Source organism: Phoenix dactylifera, chromosome 9 (assembly GCF_051530095.1).
Source record: "Phoenix dactylifera cultivar Ajwa chromosome 9, Ajwa_hap1_PhDact_Kaust_v1.1, whole genome shotgun sequence".
Taxonomy (NCBI): Eukaryota; Viridiplantae; Streptophyta; class Magnoliopsida; order Arecales; family Arecaceae; genus Phoenix; species Phoenix dactylifera.
The window spans coordinates 5,586,912-5,604,267 of NC_143198.1; the positions used below are offsets into that span (position 1 = coordinate 5,586,912).

At 46.9% G+C, this 17,356-nt stretch overlaps 1 protein-coding gene across 4 annotated transcripts in view; it reads left to right on the forward strand.

Annotated features, from left to right (window-relative positions):
* LOC103705399 (DExH-box ATP-dependent RNA helicase DExH6-like) overlaps nucleotides 1-17,356 on the forward strand; it is a 30,413-nt gene that overhangs the window by 8,775 nt on the left and 4,282 nt on the right. For 3 of the 4 annotated variants that reach the window (XR_603786.5, XM_026803991.3, XM_088704056.1), the window contains exons 5-11: nucleotides 718-762; nucleotides 9,618-9,708; nucleotides 9,802-9,860; nucleotides 11,415-11,576; nucleotides 15,280-15,332; nucleotides 17,049-17,082; nucleotides 17,212-17,301. Coding sequence is in view for 2 of the 4 variants with exons in the window: in XM_026803991.3 (XP_026659792.3) it covers nucleotides 718-762; nucleotides 9,618-9,708; nucleotides 9,802-9,860; nucleotides 11,415-11,576; nucleotides 15,280-15,332; nucleotides 17,049-17,082; nucleotides 17,212-17,301 (534 nt within the window). In the remaining 2 variants the exon portion in view is untranslated. Of the gene's footprint in view, nucleotides 1-717; nucleotides 763-1,060; nucleotides 2,916-9,173; nucleotides 9,709-9,801; nucleotides 9,861-11,414; nucleotides 11,577-15,279; nucleotides 15,333-17,048; nucleotides 17,083-17,211; nucleotides 17,302-17,356 lie in introns of those variants that run through there. The other variant, XR_015968679.2, reaches the window with a different exon arrangement.

The window sequence follows — 17,356 nt, forward strand, 5'->3', positions numbered from 1 at the left end:
TCATATAACCCTAATTAGAATTTTTCTTGGAGGTTTAAACCAAGCTAAATTTTTATAGAAAAGGATCTTGGCATTGTTGGACTACTGAGAGTCTGAAAGGGAAACTCTCCTTATCTTGGGAATTCTATGATTATATGCATAATAAGAGTCTCATATCTTTCAAAATTCAAATTTACAGTGATTTGCTCATCATTAGCAAAACTTAAAGCTTGTCTATATTAAGAACATAATATAATAAATTAATTTTGGATAATTTCACAAACTAAAATCTTTTAAAATGTATCCTATAACTAAAAATCTTTAGTAGTAGCCATGTCTATCTGCATGTGCATTATAACTAGTGTACTTAACACTTAGAAAAGTGCAAGCACATAACATAGAATATACATTTATGCATGCTTTCACCAGGTTATGTAGCAACAGAGATGGATAAGCCATTAAGCCATTAATATAAAGGAGCATTGCAATTACCAAAAGGTGGATGATTCTGTAGATAAGCATGACATTAATAGATCTCGCTTGAAAAAAATCATGATTATGCTGTTTCACAGTTCTATTTACCCAGTGACTTTATTGAGCTTTTTTTTTTAACATTTTTTATAACCCCTGATGTTATACTCTTTTTTAATCAAATTTTAGATATACAAGTACTGATTATGTGAACTTTGTATAATAGCTGATGACAGCTTCATTTTTGTTTTTTTTTTCAAATATCAGGTGGTGCTGATATCTGGTGAGACCGGTTGCGGTAAAACTACTCAGGTTGCCAGTTATTTGCTTTGTCTTCTTTCTGGGACATTTATTGTATTCCGCATAGGAAACTAGTGCAGAAAATTGTTTCTTGTTACATCACTTCCTTGTTTGTTTCATCCATACCTGCATTTCAGTGATGTGCGGATTTTATCCTCTTAGTCCAACTTTTATTTCCTCTCCCCTATTGCAACAGTGTCCTAATGTATGAGTTTTGTTGGCACTGTTTGTTCTTTTATATATATTTCTTTTCAAAAAGCTATTGCTTCTATGAAGGAAGTAAGAAATTTGTTGTTTGAGACCAGTTAATTCTCCACTATGCTGGATTTTCAGTATTGAATCTATAAATACCTAGCCGTGGAATATAATGACATTCACATGACTGACAACCCTGATGGGCAAAAATTAGATATTTCTCTTTCTCAAGGAATAGCATGGTTTGCATCTCATGCTAACCAAAGGGTTCTGGAGTATAAATTATTAGTACCCTTGGTGGTACGTGATCATCACCATCATCTTATGCTTAGTTAGATGCCGGATATTGGATGGTCAACACCAGATCCATATTATTTTGGAAGAAGTGTCCTGTTGCAGTGGTGTCTTCTTAATTATCTGCTGATTCACAATGTGAAGAATTTATCCTATTAAAGTCAGTTACAGTACATGCATGACTCTGAGTTTCAGTTAATGTTTCAGCTTTATCATAATTGGAGAATTGTAAACTGTAACCTGGAAATTGTATAGATAATTCTTGTGTTAATGTTTTAGGTATTGGACTGTAGTAGGCATATTGCAGGAAACCAGTATGGTTCAGGGGTTTGAATTTTTGATAAGGTACCATACGAACACAAGGTATAGGTGATGTGTCGATTTAGCACCACTGCCATGAATCTATATGGTGGCAATACCATACTGTGCTGCATCGTATCACTAAGATACTTGTTCCAGACCAGGTATCAAGATGTAAAAGCTTGGTTTGTATCATTTCATAATGAGCAAGCCTACCTGCTAAATAGTCATCAGCATTGCTTTGATACATATTTCAAATAAATAAATTGTATTACTGGGAAGAAAACCCTAGTCTCAAGCATTTCATTGTTTGATGGGATCATCTTGGGTCAAATACTCCTTAAACTTGAATTAGTCACGTGCATGTGATGGATTACTGAAAAAAAAACTACAGTTCTCAACACAAGCAGTTGTGGTCTCTTGAGAGCCTGAGCCTCTTCCAATACTTTAATTGGATTTTAGTAACAGTGGAATGCCATTCGATGTTACTCTAGTTGTAGGGGTGATGTTTGTGGCATTAAAGATGATTGGCTCCATAACCTAGAATTCTGAAATAAATTTTAAGGCTCAGCATTTAGTAGAATTTAATCATGAAGAATTTTAAGCAGTGCCTATGCTACAAAAGTGAAGAAATTCCGATGCTTCTTTTTTTTTCATACTTGAGTATTCCTTTCCTATGATTTATTTTTTGTTTGTTTTTTTAAAACATCATGAAGGTTCCCTCTTTTTCAAAGATTGCAACATAAGCAATGTACTAATGAGATAATTAAGCCTTAATCCGAAACTAGTTAGGGTCCGCTTCATAAATTCTTTGCCTCCATGCCGCTTGGTTTATGGTCATACTTTCTGAAAGATGTTGAGATATCAAGTCCTTCCTTACTACTTCATCCCATGTATTTTTCAGTCTATCTTTACCCCTCATCAAGGTACATCATCTCGATGCTGGACCCCATACTGGTACCTATCTATTACTGTCTTGGTACGCTTGGTGCGAGATTGATTGAGTGTACCAACACTGGTATGCCTCTTGTACCATGTACTGGTTCGATATCGGTACGGTACAGTACGGTCGGTACACACCAATACCGATTGGTATGGCATCCTTGTCCCTCATCATTCCTTTTACATGCATCAAATCACTCCTTTATATTGATGCATTTTGCAGCCTCGTTATATATGTCCAAACCATTTGAAGGATGTACTAGTGAGATATATTGCAAATATTCCACCCATCATGTTAGGTTCTCACTTAAACTCTCTCTCTCTCTCTCTCTCTCTCTCTCTCTGGGGTATCCTTAAAGGTTACTTTCTTCTGTGTCAAGTTTTAAATGATGAGGATAGAAGAATGAAAAGCTAGAAGATGGTATTAATAAGAGGTTGTTGCTGGTGGTCCAAACCGAGAACGATTGGCACAGCGGTGTGAACGGGGTTCCGTTTGAGTTGCCTTGGTTGGTGTTGATTGCGCTCCACCTTCCACCGGGAAACCTGCAAGCAAGCCTCGCACCACCACTGGGGTAGTGGGGGCCCTCCGACGATCAAGTCAGAGGAGATTGGAGGAGAAGGAGAGATAATAGTAGCAAGTAAGAGAATGCTCTGGAAGTTCTTGCTTACCCCCCCTTCTCCCCCCAGCCGCATATATACCAGGCTGGGGGGTCCTTTTGGGGGGTTGGTCATCGTGTAGCACGATGGAGCTGCCACTGACATGGCCGTTACAGGGCGTCGTGGGGCAGCGCTGGGTACGACCATGACAGGGCGTAGTGGAGCTCCGCTTTGTACGGCTGTTACAGGGGATCGTGGAGCAGCACCGGATACGACCGTTGCTGGGTGTAGTGGAGCAGAGGGCCGCGGCGTGCCTCTGGGGAATAGCCTGTCGTTGTCGAGAGATGTCCGACTCGGGGTCGGGCTGCGGAGACGAAGATGTCCGACTCGGGGTCGGATTGCTGGATCAAGGGGCAGCCGACTCGGGGTCGGGCTGCGGAGCCGAAGATGTCCGACTCGGGGTCGGATTGCTGGATCAAGGGGCAGCCGACTCGGGGTCGGGCTGCGGAGCCGAAGATGTCCGACTCGGGGTCGGATTGCTGGATCAAGGGGCTGCCGTAGTCTTCCTGGGCGCGCGTGCCGGTCACGTGGGGCATGGTGGCTAAGTTCCCCCGTAACAGTAGCCCCCCACTTCCGAGCCTGGAACCAGGAGGGGAACGGGTGAAGGGAGTGATGCTTCGAGATTGCCGCCATCCCTCGGAAAGGTGCGCGCGCTTCGAGCTCCCCGCCTCCTTTATGGCGTATAGCGGTTGTCGCTGATCTGGCAGTCTGCGGATTTCGGCGGACATCCTTCCTCTTTTTAACTCTTGGTAGCGTCTCGCCGACTCCTGACTCTCGAAGTTCTTCCGGCGCTAGGCCAGGCATCCGAGGGTTAGGCCTCAGGAAATTCTTCCGGCGCTAAGCCAGGCATCCGAGGGTTAGGCCCCAGGAGATTCTTCCGGCGCTAAGCCAGGCATCCGAGGGTTAGGCCTCAGGAAATTCTTCCGGCGCTAAGCCAGGCATCCGAGGGTTAGGCCTCAGGAAATTCTTCCGACGCTAGGCCAGGCATCCGAGGGTTAGGCCTCAGGAAATTCTTCCGGCGCTAAGCCAGGCATCCGAGGGTTAGGCCTCAGGAAATTCGTCCGGCGCTAGGCCAGGCATCCGAGGGTTAGGCCTCAGGAAATTCGTCCGGCGCTAGGCCAGGCATCCGAGGGTTAGGCCTCAGGAAATTCGTCCGGCGCTAGGCCAGGCATCCGAGGGTTAGGCCTCAGGAAATTCTTCCGGCGCTAAGCCAGGCATCCGAGGGTTAGGCCTCAGGAAATTCTTCCGGTGCTAAGCCAGGCATCCGAGGGTTAGGCCTCAGGAAATTCGTCCGGCGCTAGGCCAGGCATCCGAGGGTTAGGCCTCAGGAAATTCTTCCGGCGCTAGGCCAGGCATTCGAGGGTTAGGCCTCAGGAAATTCCGCTCGTTGGTCGGCCAAGGCTGGCGCAAGCCGAGGCGACCGGTCGGGGCTTCAGGCTAGTTTGCTCCCGGGATGATCATCGGGTTAGCCTGGCATCCGAGGGCCAAGCCTCGGAAGATTCCGCTCGTTGGTCGGCCAAGGCTGGCGCAAGCCGAGGCGACCGGTCGGGGCTTCAGGCTAGTCTGCTCCCGGGATGATCATCGGGTTAGCCTGGCATCCGAGGGCCGAGCCTCGGGAGATTCCACTCGTTGGTCGGCCAAGGCTGGCGCAAGCCGAGGCGACCGGTCGGGGCTTCAGGCTAGTCTGCTCCCGGGATGATCATCGGGTTAGCCTGGCATTTGAGGGTTGTCAGGCCTCAGGAAATTCCGCTCGTTGGTCGGCCAAGGCTGGCGCAAGCCGAGGCGACCGGTCGGGGCTTCAGGCTAGTCTGCTCCCGGGATGATCATCGGGTTAGCCTGGCATCCGAGGGCCGAGCCTCGGAAAATTCCGCTCGTTGGTCGGCCAAGGCTGGCGCAAGCCGAGGCGACCGGTCGGGGCTTCAGGCTAGTCTGCTCCCGGGATGATCATCGGGTTAGCCTGGCATCCGAGGGCCGAGCCTCGGGAAATTCCGCTCGTTGGTCGGCCAAGGCTGGCGCAAGCCGAGGCGACCGGTCGGGGCTTCAGGCTAGTCTGCTCCCGGGATGATCATCGGGTTAGCCTGGCATCCGAGGGCCGAGCCTCGGAAAATTCCGCTCGTTGGTCGGCCAAGGCTGGCGCAAGCCGAGGCGACCGGTCGGGGCTTCAGGCTAGTCTGCTCCCGGGATGATCATCGGGTTAGCCTGGCATCCGAGGGCCGAGCCTCGAAAAATTCTGCTCGTTGGTCGGCCAAGGCTGGCGCAAGCCGAGGCGACCGGTCGGGGCTTCAGGCTAGTCTGCTCCCGGGATGATCATCGGGTTAGCCTGGCATCCGAGGGCCGAGCCTCGGAAAATTCCGCTCGTTGGTCGGCCAAGGCTGGCGCAAGCCGAGGCGACCGGTCGGGGCTTCAGGCTAGTCTGCTCCCGGGATGATCATCGGGTTAGCCTGGCATCCGAGGGCCGAGCCTCGGGAAATTCCGCTCGTTGGTCGGCCAAGGCTGGCGCAAGCCGAGGCGACCGGTCGGGGCTTCAGGCTAGTCTGCTCCCGGGATGATCATCGGGTTAGCCTGGCATCTGAGGGCCGAGCCTCGGAAAATTCCGCTCGTTGGTCGGCCAAGGCTGGCGCAAGCCGAGGCGACCGGTCGGGGCTTCAGGCTAGTCTGCTCCCGGGATGGTCATCGGGTTAGCCTGGCATCCGAGGGCCGAGCCTCGGAAAATTCCGCTCGTTGGTCACGCGCCTGTCGCTTGCCACTCGACGGGATTTCTCCGTGTCCAGCTACGATCGTGTTTCTCCTCCTCTCCAAGCGTCGCCTGGGGAACACCAGAAGGGCATTAAATGCTAATTGAAGCTTTACCTGGGAAATCGGACCGCCAGTTGCTGCTTGCAAGGAGTGTCAGTTAAGCGGCCGCGATACGCGCGTTCTTCGAGGCGGATGCGGCCTGGGCGAGAGCGGAGATACGTGGACCGAGGGATATATGCCGCCCGGAGTGTCCTGCACAAAGAATGCAATTAAGGAGAACGACGCTTAGGGCTTCCACGGGCTCCTTCCCTTTGAGAGTCGCTAGGAAACATTGCCGTGCGGTCGGTTGGTCACCTCGGACCTCTCCGATCCCAGCCGCCGTGGGGAACCGCATGAGCAAGTGGTACGTAGAGACCACCGCACGAAGGGCGTTCAGTCCAGGTCGTCCGAGGATAGCGTTGTAGGCCGAGGGAACACGGACGACCAAGAACCCGAGTCGCACCGTGGCTTCTGTGGGTGCAACGCCCGCAGTCACAGGCAGCTCAACGACTCCTTCGGCCGGGACAGCGTCACCAGTGAATCCGATGAGGGGGGTGGATGTTTTGTGCAACAATTGTCTGGTCAAGCTCATTTTTTGGAAGGCCTCGTAAAACAAAATATCAGCTGAGCTTCCACTATCAACAAGAACACGCCTTATATCATAGTTTGCCATAGTGAGGGAGATCACCATGGCGTCATCGTGGGGAGTCTGAACCCCCTTTACATCCTCATCAGAAAAGGTGATTACATTACCGACCCTCTGCCTCTTTACGATGGCCGTCCCTGACGCTTCCGCCGAGCCCCCTGCGTTCCTCACGGGCCGTGAGCAGCCCCCAGTGATAGTGTGGATCACGCCCGCAATGGGTCGATTCTGCTCCCGAGGCTCCGGAGGAGCCGGGTCGGCTGGACGCGGGTCCGCGGGGGGACGTCGGTCGTTCACATATCGTCCGAGACGCCCCCGGCGGATGAGAGCCTCGATCTCGTCCCGAAGCTGGAAGCAGTCTTCGGTGCCGTGGCCGTGGTCCCGGTGGTACTCACAGTACGCCCGGGAGGGCCTCCTCCCAGGGATCTTCCGCATCTGTCTCGGGGCCGGGAGGTCCTCCCGCCCCTTGATCTCCATAAGGATCTGGGCCCGGGGAGTCAGGAGAGGGGTGTACCGGTTGAAACGTCGGGGCGGAGAACGAGGGCGGGGGCGCCGTGGTTCCTCGCCGGCGACGGGCTTCTGCGCCGACGCTGGGGCGTCGGGCTCCTCCTCTGGCGTGCCTCTTTTCGCCTTTTCTTCCCAAGCTTTGGAGGGATCTCGGCGGGCTCCTTGTTCCGGTGGGCGGCCGCCTCCTCGGCGTCTGCATACTGGTTCGCCCGGGACAACAGCTCCGGGAAGCTTCTCGGCAGGCGTTTGTCCAGGGAGAAGGTGAGTCTGCCCTTCCGGAAGCCGCGCTTCAGGGCTGAAAGAGCTACCTCCTGGCTCAGGTTCCGGACCTCCAGCGTAGCCTTGTTGAAGCGGGTGAGATAATCCCGCAGGCTTTCTCCCTCGTTTTGCCGAACATCAAAGAGGGAGTCGGAGACCAGTCGCCGCCGGCTACTGACGGCGAAATGAGTGATGAAGAGGCGAGTGAACTGGTCGAAGGACTGGATTGAGTTAGCCTCCAGGCCGGCGAACCACGCCCTTGCCGGGCCACGGAGGGTTGCTGGGAAAGCCTTGCAGAGGAGAGGATCTGATGCTCCGTGGAGGAGCATAAGGGTCCTGAAACTCTCGACGTGATCCCGCGGGTCCGCTGCCCCGTCATAGGGCTCGATCGCAGGCATCTTGAACCCCGGCGGATTCGGGGTCCGCAGGATCCTCGAGGCTAGCGCCGGTTGGGAGGAGATCTCCAAGTCGGCGAAGGGATCTTTGGAATGGCCCTTCAGGACCTGGAGTTGTCGGTGGAGATCGTCCACCCGCCGGTCCAGGGAGCGCGACCGGTGGGCGGGAGACAAGGAGCGGCAGGAGGGAGACCGCCTGGAGCGCGGGTTCCTCGAGGACTGGGGGGTCTGGGAATGCGCCCGGGTCCGCCTCTCGTACCCCGCGCAGCTCCGATGAGAAGGTCCCGGCAGAATGGAACGCGCTCGAGAATCTTCCTCGCGCCGGCGCTCCTCCCCATGGGAGAGGAAGGAGCGCGGGTTGAGGAGGACAGGTGAGCGCTCAGGGAGCAGCGGCTCCTGGGCCCGCTGCGGCGCCCGAGACATCACACCCTGCAGGTTCTGCACTGCCTCCGCGAGAGTGCGAACCTGCTGGGCTAACTGGTCGAACTGAGCGGCTTCGACCATCTGAATGGGAGGTGGAGCGGTGGAGTGTTGCTGAGAATGTGTTGGAGACGCAGCGGCCTCCCGGCCGGAGGCGCGAGAGGCCCCGCGACCGGAGGCGTTGGAAGCTCCACGACCACCTCGCCGTGCCATTACGATCGCTCTGAGATTCGGGCCCTTCCTCTAGCGCCAACTGTTGCTGGTGGTCCAAACCGAGAACGATTGGCACAGCGGTGTGAACGGGGTTCCGTTTGAGTTGCCTTGGTTGGTGTTGATTGCGCTCCACCTTCCACCGGAAAACCTGCAAGCAAGCCTCGCACCACCACTGGGGTAGTGGGGGCCCTCCGACGATCAAGTCAGAGGAGATTGGAGGAGAAGGAGAGATAATAGTAGCAAGTAAGAGAATGCTCTGGAAGTTCTTGCTTACCCCCCCTTCTCCCCCCAGCCGCATATATACCAGGCTGGGGGGTCCTTTTGGGGGGTTGGTCATCGTGTAGCACGATGGAGCTGCCACTGACATGGCCGTTACAGGGCGTCGTGGGGCAGCGCTGGGTACGGCCATGACAGGGCGTAGTGGAGCTCCGCTTTGTACGGCTGTTACAGGGGATCGTGGAGCAGCGCCGGATACGACCGTTGCTGGGTGTAGTGGAGCAGAGGGCCGCGGCGTGCCTCTGGGGAATAGCCTGTCGTTGTCGAGAGATGTCCGACTCGGGGTCGGGCTGCGGAGACGAAGATGTCCGACTCGGGGTCGGATTGCTGGATCAAGGGGCAGCCGACTCGGGGTCGGGCTGCGGAGCCGAAGATGTCCGACTCGGGGTCGGCTTGCTGGATCAAGGGGCAGCCGACTCGGGGTCGGGCTGCGGAGCCGAAGATGTCCGACTCGGGGTCGGATTGCTGGATCAAGGGGCTGCCGTAGTCTTCCTGGGCGCGCGTGCCGGTCACGTGGGGCATGGTGGCTAAGTTCCCCCGTAACAGAGGTATTTGCTTTTATTTAAATACCTTGGTGCATGCTATATTCATATTTTCACTGCGACATAAATTTTATTTTTTCTAAGTGAATCTTTCATTTGAGAAGATGTTGTCACCAGTTTATATAATGAATCTAGTATTGACCTAAAAATGTTTGAATGTTTCATGTGCAGGTTTTGTCTGTCACTTATGGATGTGCCTAAAACATCTCAGCTTTTTATATATTTGTTCTTAGTATCATAGATATTTTATCTTTGATTGTAGTAACTTGATATCTATGACAATAACCAAATATGCTAAAATACAACGAAAGCACTAATGGATCTTTTGCTTTTTGGTTATTGCATGGATATGTTTTAAGCGCCCCATCCCCCATGCAAAATGATGACTGTAGTTCCTTTTGGACATTATTTTCCTGCAAGGCTGAGTAATTTATCTCCAACAAAATGCAGGTCCCTCAATATATCTTGGATCATATGTGGGGAAAAGATGAGGCTTGTAAAATTGTGTGCACACAACCCAGGCGCATATCAGCCATTTCCGGTGCTTTCACCTCACCATCTTGTGTTCAAAATAATTCTCTTTTACATGTTGATTAGTGAATCTTGTGTTTATCTTTGGTAATTGGATGTGCAGTTGCTGAGAGGATTGCTTATGAAAGAGGGGAAACTGTTGGAGAAAATGTTGGATATAAGGTAATTGATTTTACTTAAATATATCTTCGAAGTACTAATTAAATGATCATTATACTTGTCTATGTCCTGATCAAAAGGGGTCTCTAGCACAAGTTTCCGGTTTGTAGTTTATCTATTGTTTGGGATACCCATCCACAAACATTCTTGGAAGTTGTCCAAGTGATGAAAGTTTGATCTGTTTTTAAAAATAAAGACAGTAAGTAACCTGCATCAAGTAAGATCAGCTAGAGTTGATGAACATAATGGTGCCAAGTTATGCCATACATTTATCACATTAAAGTGCATGGTAAAAAGTCAAATATAATGACTAGATAGCAATTTTACTTGGCTGAAACTGTTTAGTCAGGTAATTTTATATGGCAAATCCAGATGGCTTTATCAACTTGGCAGCTAAACAGCAAGGAGCACAAGGATCACCGGTTCCCCATTATCACATCACATTCAAAAGAAAGCTTTGTGAGGAAGTGTAGGGACTCAAAGATCCCTGTCTGTAGGGTTTAATGTTCAAAAGTGGCTCAAGGACAAGCTAGATGGAAGAAAGTAGTGTAGATGGATTGAATAAAAGGAGAGAAAACAAAAGAGAGGATTGAAGACAGAGGCACACACCAGGCTGCTTTACGCACCTGGGGCATCTATATAGTGGACCAGGGTCTGATATATAATGTATGAACTATGTAATTAAGTCTAAAAACATTAACAACTAACTTATAATCCTCTTGCACCCATAGTGATGTAGATTATTATCCAATAAAAAATAATATGAAATTGTAGTCGAGCACACATTACTGAATTACAATTGCCTGCTTCTGCTTAAGCACCATAACCATATGCCTCTTGATTCTATAAGTTGCCCTGAGTTTTAGGGAGTAATGTAGAAACTGAAGCTCAACTTTTCAAATTGACAGTAGATACTCCTTGATTAACTATAAGGTACTCCATTAAGTATAACGTGCCATCTCAATAAGAATGTATTTGTTATAACCAAGGTTTGTGGACCTGGTTCTTCCAATCTGTTCTAGGTTGCACCGATGAGGAACCACTCCTGGGACACATCCAGGATGTCAGGATCTAGTAAAGCAGGCATCCTGGTTGGTACCAGTCTGTTCCAGTCGATGGCTAACTTCTCCTGTATCACCTACTGGGCTCCATGAACTATTTTAAATCAAGAGCATGCCATTCTATATCAGTTGCTAATGGCTAACAACTCCTGTATCAACTGCCATGAATTTTAAGCATTGGCATGAGGCACATAAAATGCACTTTGATTCCTAACTGTTGCATTACCCTTATGATTGTGAAACTTCTTTTCTTTAACTCATACTAATTCTTCGCTGATATGATATAGTTGGTTACTCAAATATCTAAGAATTGGTATTTTTTGCATCCTGTCTTTTCCTTTGATTGGATTTTTTTGTTTTTAAAAAGAGGTACCTAGCATGTAATTGTAGTTACATTTCATTACCTCAAGACTCATATAGGATGAGGACTTTATAACAGCATGAATATGCAGTTGATATATGCTCAACGGTTCAATATTTTTTGCAAAACTTTCAGATACGCCTGGAGTCTAAAGGCGGGAAAAACTCATCAATAATGTTCTGCACTAATGGAGTTCTTTTGAGATTATTGGTTAGCAGAGGTGCAAATTCATCCAAGGCAGAAACAGGAAACAGGTCATTGGAGGATAGTCTCATGGGAATAACACACATTATTGTGGTAAGTTGTATATCTATCACATGAAATTGTGAAATCTGTTCCTTATGAAGCTACTTGTATATTTGATGTTATCTGGGTGAGTATTAGAGCTAGTCTGATTTAGATTGATCAGATTTACTGGAACTTAATGGGGGAAATCTATCTCTTTTATAATATGCAAATAAACAAAGAGGAGCTTCTGTTTCACTAAGTCTTTATGTTGAATTCATATGGTACTCTTCTAAATAAAACTGTCACTTTATCCTTTTGTGACAATAAAACAGAGAATTAGCGAAAGTAATAATCTATACTTGCTTTATGTTGTTTCCCTGCACCCTAGTAGATGCCTGTTTACAGCTTCGCAATAGAAGGGCGAGGCCCATTTGAAACAAGTTGGGATATCATCTTTGGAATATCTGCACCCTGTTCTTTTCTTTTCTGGGTGCCATTGTAGAAGGAAACACAAAAGCTCTATAATATCTAGTGACAGCCACTCAGAACTTAACCCCAGCTGATTCACATTTGCTTGGGGGCATGTGGTGGGTGTGGGTGTGGGGGTATGTGCATGTCTGCGAGTGAGAGTGAGAGAGCACCTTACCATGAGTATATATTAGATGAGTTAAATTCTTATTTTGCTACTGATGATGTATCTTTTTTATACACTTTGTAACAAGGTTTGTTGAACTGGTACTGGAGGTTGTATTGGCCTGTGATCGGTTCGACATGGTGCAGGTTTGTACCATGCCATTCTGGATCTGTACCATATTGTTTCGGGGTGTACTGATACAGAGGGAGTCGAAGAGGGATGGAGAGAGGGAGGAGAGAGAAAAATAAGAGGGAGAGAAAGGGAGGGACAACGAGCTATAGAGAGAGGGCTCGAAATCCTTCATCGGCTGTTGTTGGAAGAGGGGGGGGGGGGGTGATAGAGGGAGAGGGAGGAAGAGGGAGGAGGAGGAAGGGGCCGAGGAAAACCCTAACCCTAGTAGAGTGAGAGCAGGTGGAGTAGGGTGTGGGGACGCTTACCGATAACGCTCAGAGGAGAGGGAGGGGGAGGGCAAGCAAGCTCGAGCAGTGGCGAGCGCAGGAGGAAGGGGCTACGATTGCAAGCGACATGGCGGGGGCGGCATGGGCTTTAAATCGAGCCAGGGAGGTTTAACTAAATTGGAGCTAGTTTAGCCTATTTATCGAGTCGATAGGGCGAATCATCCTAGTTTCCCGTTGGTTCGGTACGCTCCGAGCTGGACGGTTCGGGGTGGTACGACCAACCATACTTTGTAATTTATTTTGTGCATATGCATCCAATTCGGTGGTGTTTGGCTTGTTCGTAGAAGTCCTTGGAACGCTTTTGCAGTGATTGTTACACTCATGATATATATATGATTGAAAAGATATATTGGGAAGTCTCACTTGGCAATGATGAGATTAGAGAGTTAAAAGTAGTCTTCCTTTTTAAATGTTGTTTTGTAAGACATAAGAACCTTTATGAGCTGCTTTTTTGGAAAATAGGAGGCCAATTATCAATCCCTAATTTCGTTTAGTGGTGATGGTTGCACAAATGTGTGCAAATACAGACAGGGCATTGATTTATAATTTTGCATTTGTGAAGTGGTAGTGTTCAAATTAACTGTAGTAGATCTGAATTTGTTTTGTGACTTTGAAGTTAAAGAAAAAAGTTCATTACCAAGTCATGTTCCTAGTGATCCAGGGTCCTTGGAGGGGTGAACTAGAGATAGACTTAATCATTGGCATTTTTTTTACAGAAGGTGGCTACCTTAGGAATTGAACCTGTGCGATTGCACTTAGGGGTGCAAATGGATTAGGTCGGATCGGGTCATGAGTGACCCCGACCCAACTCGGTTCCTTATTCGGATCCTAATTTTGGATCCAGACCCGACCCAATAGAAGTTCGGGTCGGGTCGGGTCGGGTCCACCACTACAATTTTGGATCCAACGGGTCATTCGGGTCCGGTTGGTTCCATGTATAACCCGAACCTAACCCGAAAAATTCGGATTTGGTTCGGATCCGGGCCGAGTCAACCCATCCATGGCTTCAAAACTTGTTTGCATCCCTGTGGGCTCAAATAATTTTATAGATCAGGGTCAGGTCGGGTCGTAGGATTGAAATTCTAAAATTATCCAAATTTCAAATGGGTTGGATCGGGTCGGGTCTGAATTTAGTAAACCCAGACTTGATCCGAAAAATGGAATAAGTCCAATTTTAGGACCCGACTCGCCCCACGGGTCCTTCAAAATAGGTTGGGTCGGGTCTAAGCGGGACGAGTTGGGTCTAAGCGAGTCAACCCGACCCATTTGCAACCTTAACTGCACTTGTTAGCCCAAGCTTTTACCATTGCACCAAGAATGGCCCCTATATTTTGTAATTTGGAAGTCACCATATTATTATAAAACCACTTTTTTTCTTGTAAATATCGTGTATTTATTGTTATCCTTTGTTATCTCACTTTGCAATATTTTAGACCATGCTGATCTCTCCCTTTCTTGGGGGAGCGAGGGAGGGAGGGAGAGGGAGAGGAGGGGGGGGGGGGGGGGGGGGGCGAGGGAAACCCTAGCCCTAACCCTAACCCTAGTAGTGTGTGAGAGAGAGGGGGGACATAGAAGGGTGGAGGGAGGGACTCTTATTGGTAACACTCGAATGGCGGGGGAGGGTGAGCAACGTCGAGCACGAACGCAAGGATGAGGGGCTACGATCGCGAGTGGCGAGGGAGAGGGGCCTCTCGAAAGATCGTGAACTGAGCTTTAGGGGGGGAGGGGGTTTGTCGAAAAACTAAGCCGGATGGGCTTTAAATTGAACTAGGAGGGGTTAATCAAATTGGAGCCAGTTTGGCCTATTTACCGGGCTGATAAGGTGAACCATCCCGGTTCCATGTTGGTTCAGTACGCCCCGAGCTAGGCAGTTTGGGCAGCACAACCAACCATTCTTTCTAATTTATTTTGTACATATGTATCCAATTCGGTGGTGTTTGACTTGTTTGTAGAAGTCCTTGGAACATTTGTGCAGTGGCTTGTTGCTCTCATGATATATATATATATATATATATATATATATATATATATATATATATATATATATATATATATATATGATTGAAAAGATTATCTTGGGAAGTCTCACTTGACAATAATAAGTAGAGAGTTAAAAATAGACTTCCTTTTTAAAGAGAGACATGTCCTTTGTAAGACATAAGCACCTTTGTGAGCTGTTTTTTCAGAAAATGGGAGTGCAATTATCAATCCCTAATTCCGTTTAGTGGCGATGGTTGCGCAATTGCATGCAGATATAGATAGGGCATTGATATATAATTTTGCATTTGTGAAGTGGTAGTGTTCATGTTAACAATAGGAGATTTGTATCCATTTTGTAACTTCAAAGTTAAAAGAAAAATTTCTTTACCAAGTCATGCTTCTAGTAATCCAGGGTCCTTGGAGGGGCGAACTAGAGATAGACCTAGCCATTGATATTTATCTGCAGAAGCCCAAGACTTGAACCTGTGCCACACGCTTGTTAGCCCAAGCCTTTACTATGGCACCAAGCAATGGTCCCTGTATTTCGTAATTTGGAAGTGGTCATATTATTAAACCACCTTTTTCCTTGCAAATATCATGCATTTATTGTTATCCTTTGTTATCTCACTTTGCAATATTCTTTGACCATGGCTGATCTCTCCCTTTCTTCCTCTTTCTCTCTTTTTTTTTTGCCCTCCAGGATGAAATTCATGAAAGGGACAGGTTTTCTGATTTTATGCTGGCAATTCTCAGGTACTTGAAAATCAAGTTACTTCACCAAAGATACAAGTATAGCTGTCAGACTTTGTCTAAAGTTTATATCATGTGCAATATATATTTAGCATAAATTTAGCATTATCATGTAGAAATTTTAGAAGTTCTGAGGTTTAGTTAGTCCTTTATAGGAATAAAAGGGAATATAATCACATAAATTAATATTAATAGGGTTTGACAAATACACTATTTTTTAAGATACATGCATGCCCCACTCCCTCCCTCCCTTTCCTATTTTGTATTTTTGTGTTCCAACGTTACAAGAGTGTGATAAACACCAGGCCCTAGGAGCGTGCATCTACCAGGCAAGAATTCCTTACCTAAGAATTTGCTGAGCTTATTCCAAGGTCTGGATGACAAATTTAAGTACCCCCTAGGATGGCTGTACCATAATGGCATCCTTTTGGATTGCTATCCAAAAAATATATGGGCAATGTTTTTCTTTTTATAATTATGATAAAAGTGTATTTAATCTATCTATTTCCCGATCATTGAATTCACATTGACAAAGACTTGTGCCATTAATCCTTACTATTCAATATAGTCTGGGAGGGTGATTTTTGGAACTTTCAGGCATTCAAACACCATGCATGACCCATTTGGCCTTAATGTAACTGTGGATGTTAATGTTTATCATTTTAAGCATCCCGATATACTATATTGTGTACCTATTTTTTGATCTGCTAGGCACTTATTTAGCACAAAGGTTGGAATACTTGTCTTAATTTTGGTTCCGACTCGGCCAAATGAGTTCTGGTTTAGATTCTGTACACATTATTTGATTTGCTTGGCGCTTCTTTAACTAAAGGTTGGAAACTTGTTCCAATTTTTTGGTTCAGACTGGGCCAAACAAGTTTTGGCTTTAATGAGTCCGGTGGTTTCATTTTCATTTTCGGCAGTTTGGTTGATTTTTTTTAAAATATCAGTTGATATGAGGGAAATGGTTAGAAACAATTAAGAAAGTCAAGAAAATAAATAAGATATGTTTGAACACATTATATTGTTTCAGACCTTCAAATGCATCATTTTTCGATGGTTTCATACCAAGACAGTCAAACATTACTATTTTTGAAAGATAAAGCTAAAATATCAGATAGAGAATAAAATATATCATTTTAATCTTTGATGACAATCTAACATATGAAAGTTGAGGCAATAAGATTTTCGCCTAAGTATAGCCAAACCTATGTCAAAAATTTTGTTTCCCGTGAAACCTCTTTTGGAACATGATATTGCAATGCTTCTAAGCAGGGTATGCCGGTACGAACCGGTTCAGGCAGGGACTGATACCGGAAGCTTTTCATTGAAAAACCGGCTGGTACGACTGCTGTACCAGTACGGCGGATCTTGCTTCTAAGTCTTCTCAAAACCTGCAAAATCTAAGTATAATATAGAGAAAATGCTTTAAAGATTGAAAGAAATGGAGAATGGCAAAAAATGGCATAGATAATATTACGAAGAATTTGGCCTCATAGTTTAGTTTCAGTCTAAACTTAAATCGATCAGTTTCAGGCGAAACCTAAATGTGTTTGTTTTGGTTCCACAATTTCAGGTGGAACTTCAAACTATGGTTATCACCACAATATTTTATCAATTTGAGTAATAGACACAAGAAATGGCAGTATTTTCAAATTTCTGGATAACAAAAATACTTATTCCCTAACTTCTTTCCCTGCCATGTGGGCTTATTTGCAGAGACCTCCTGCCTTCTTACCCTCATCTACGAATGGTGAGCACAATTTCTTTCTGTCTTAATTTTCTTACCAGATAAGCTCATTGCATAATTTAATTATAGTTATTTTTGTAAAGATAAATGTCTTGAATATAGTGTACCATTGATAAATGATCTGTGCCATAGGTACTCATGAGTGCTACTATTGATGCTGAACGATTTTCGAAGTACTTCAGTGGATGCCCCATTATTCAGGTCCCGGGGTTCACATATCCTGTAAGAATCTGTGATGTGCCTTTCAACTATTATTCAAGCTTGAGGCTATATATTA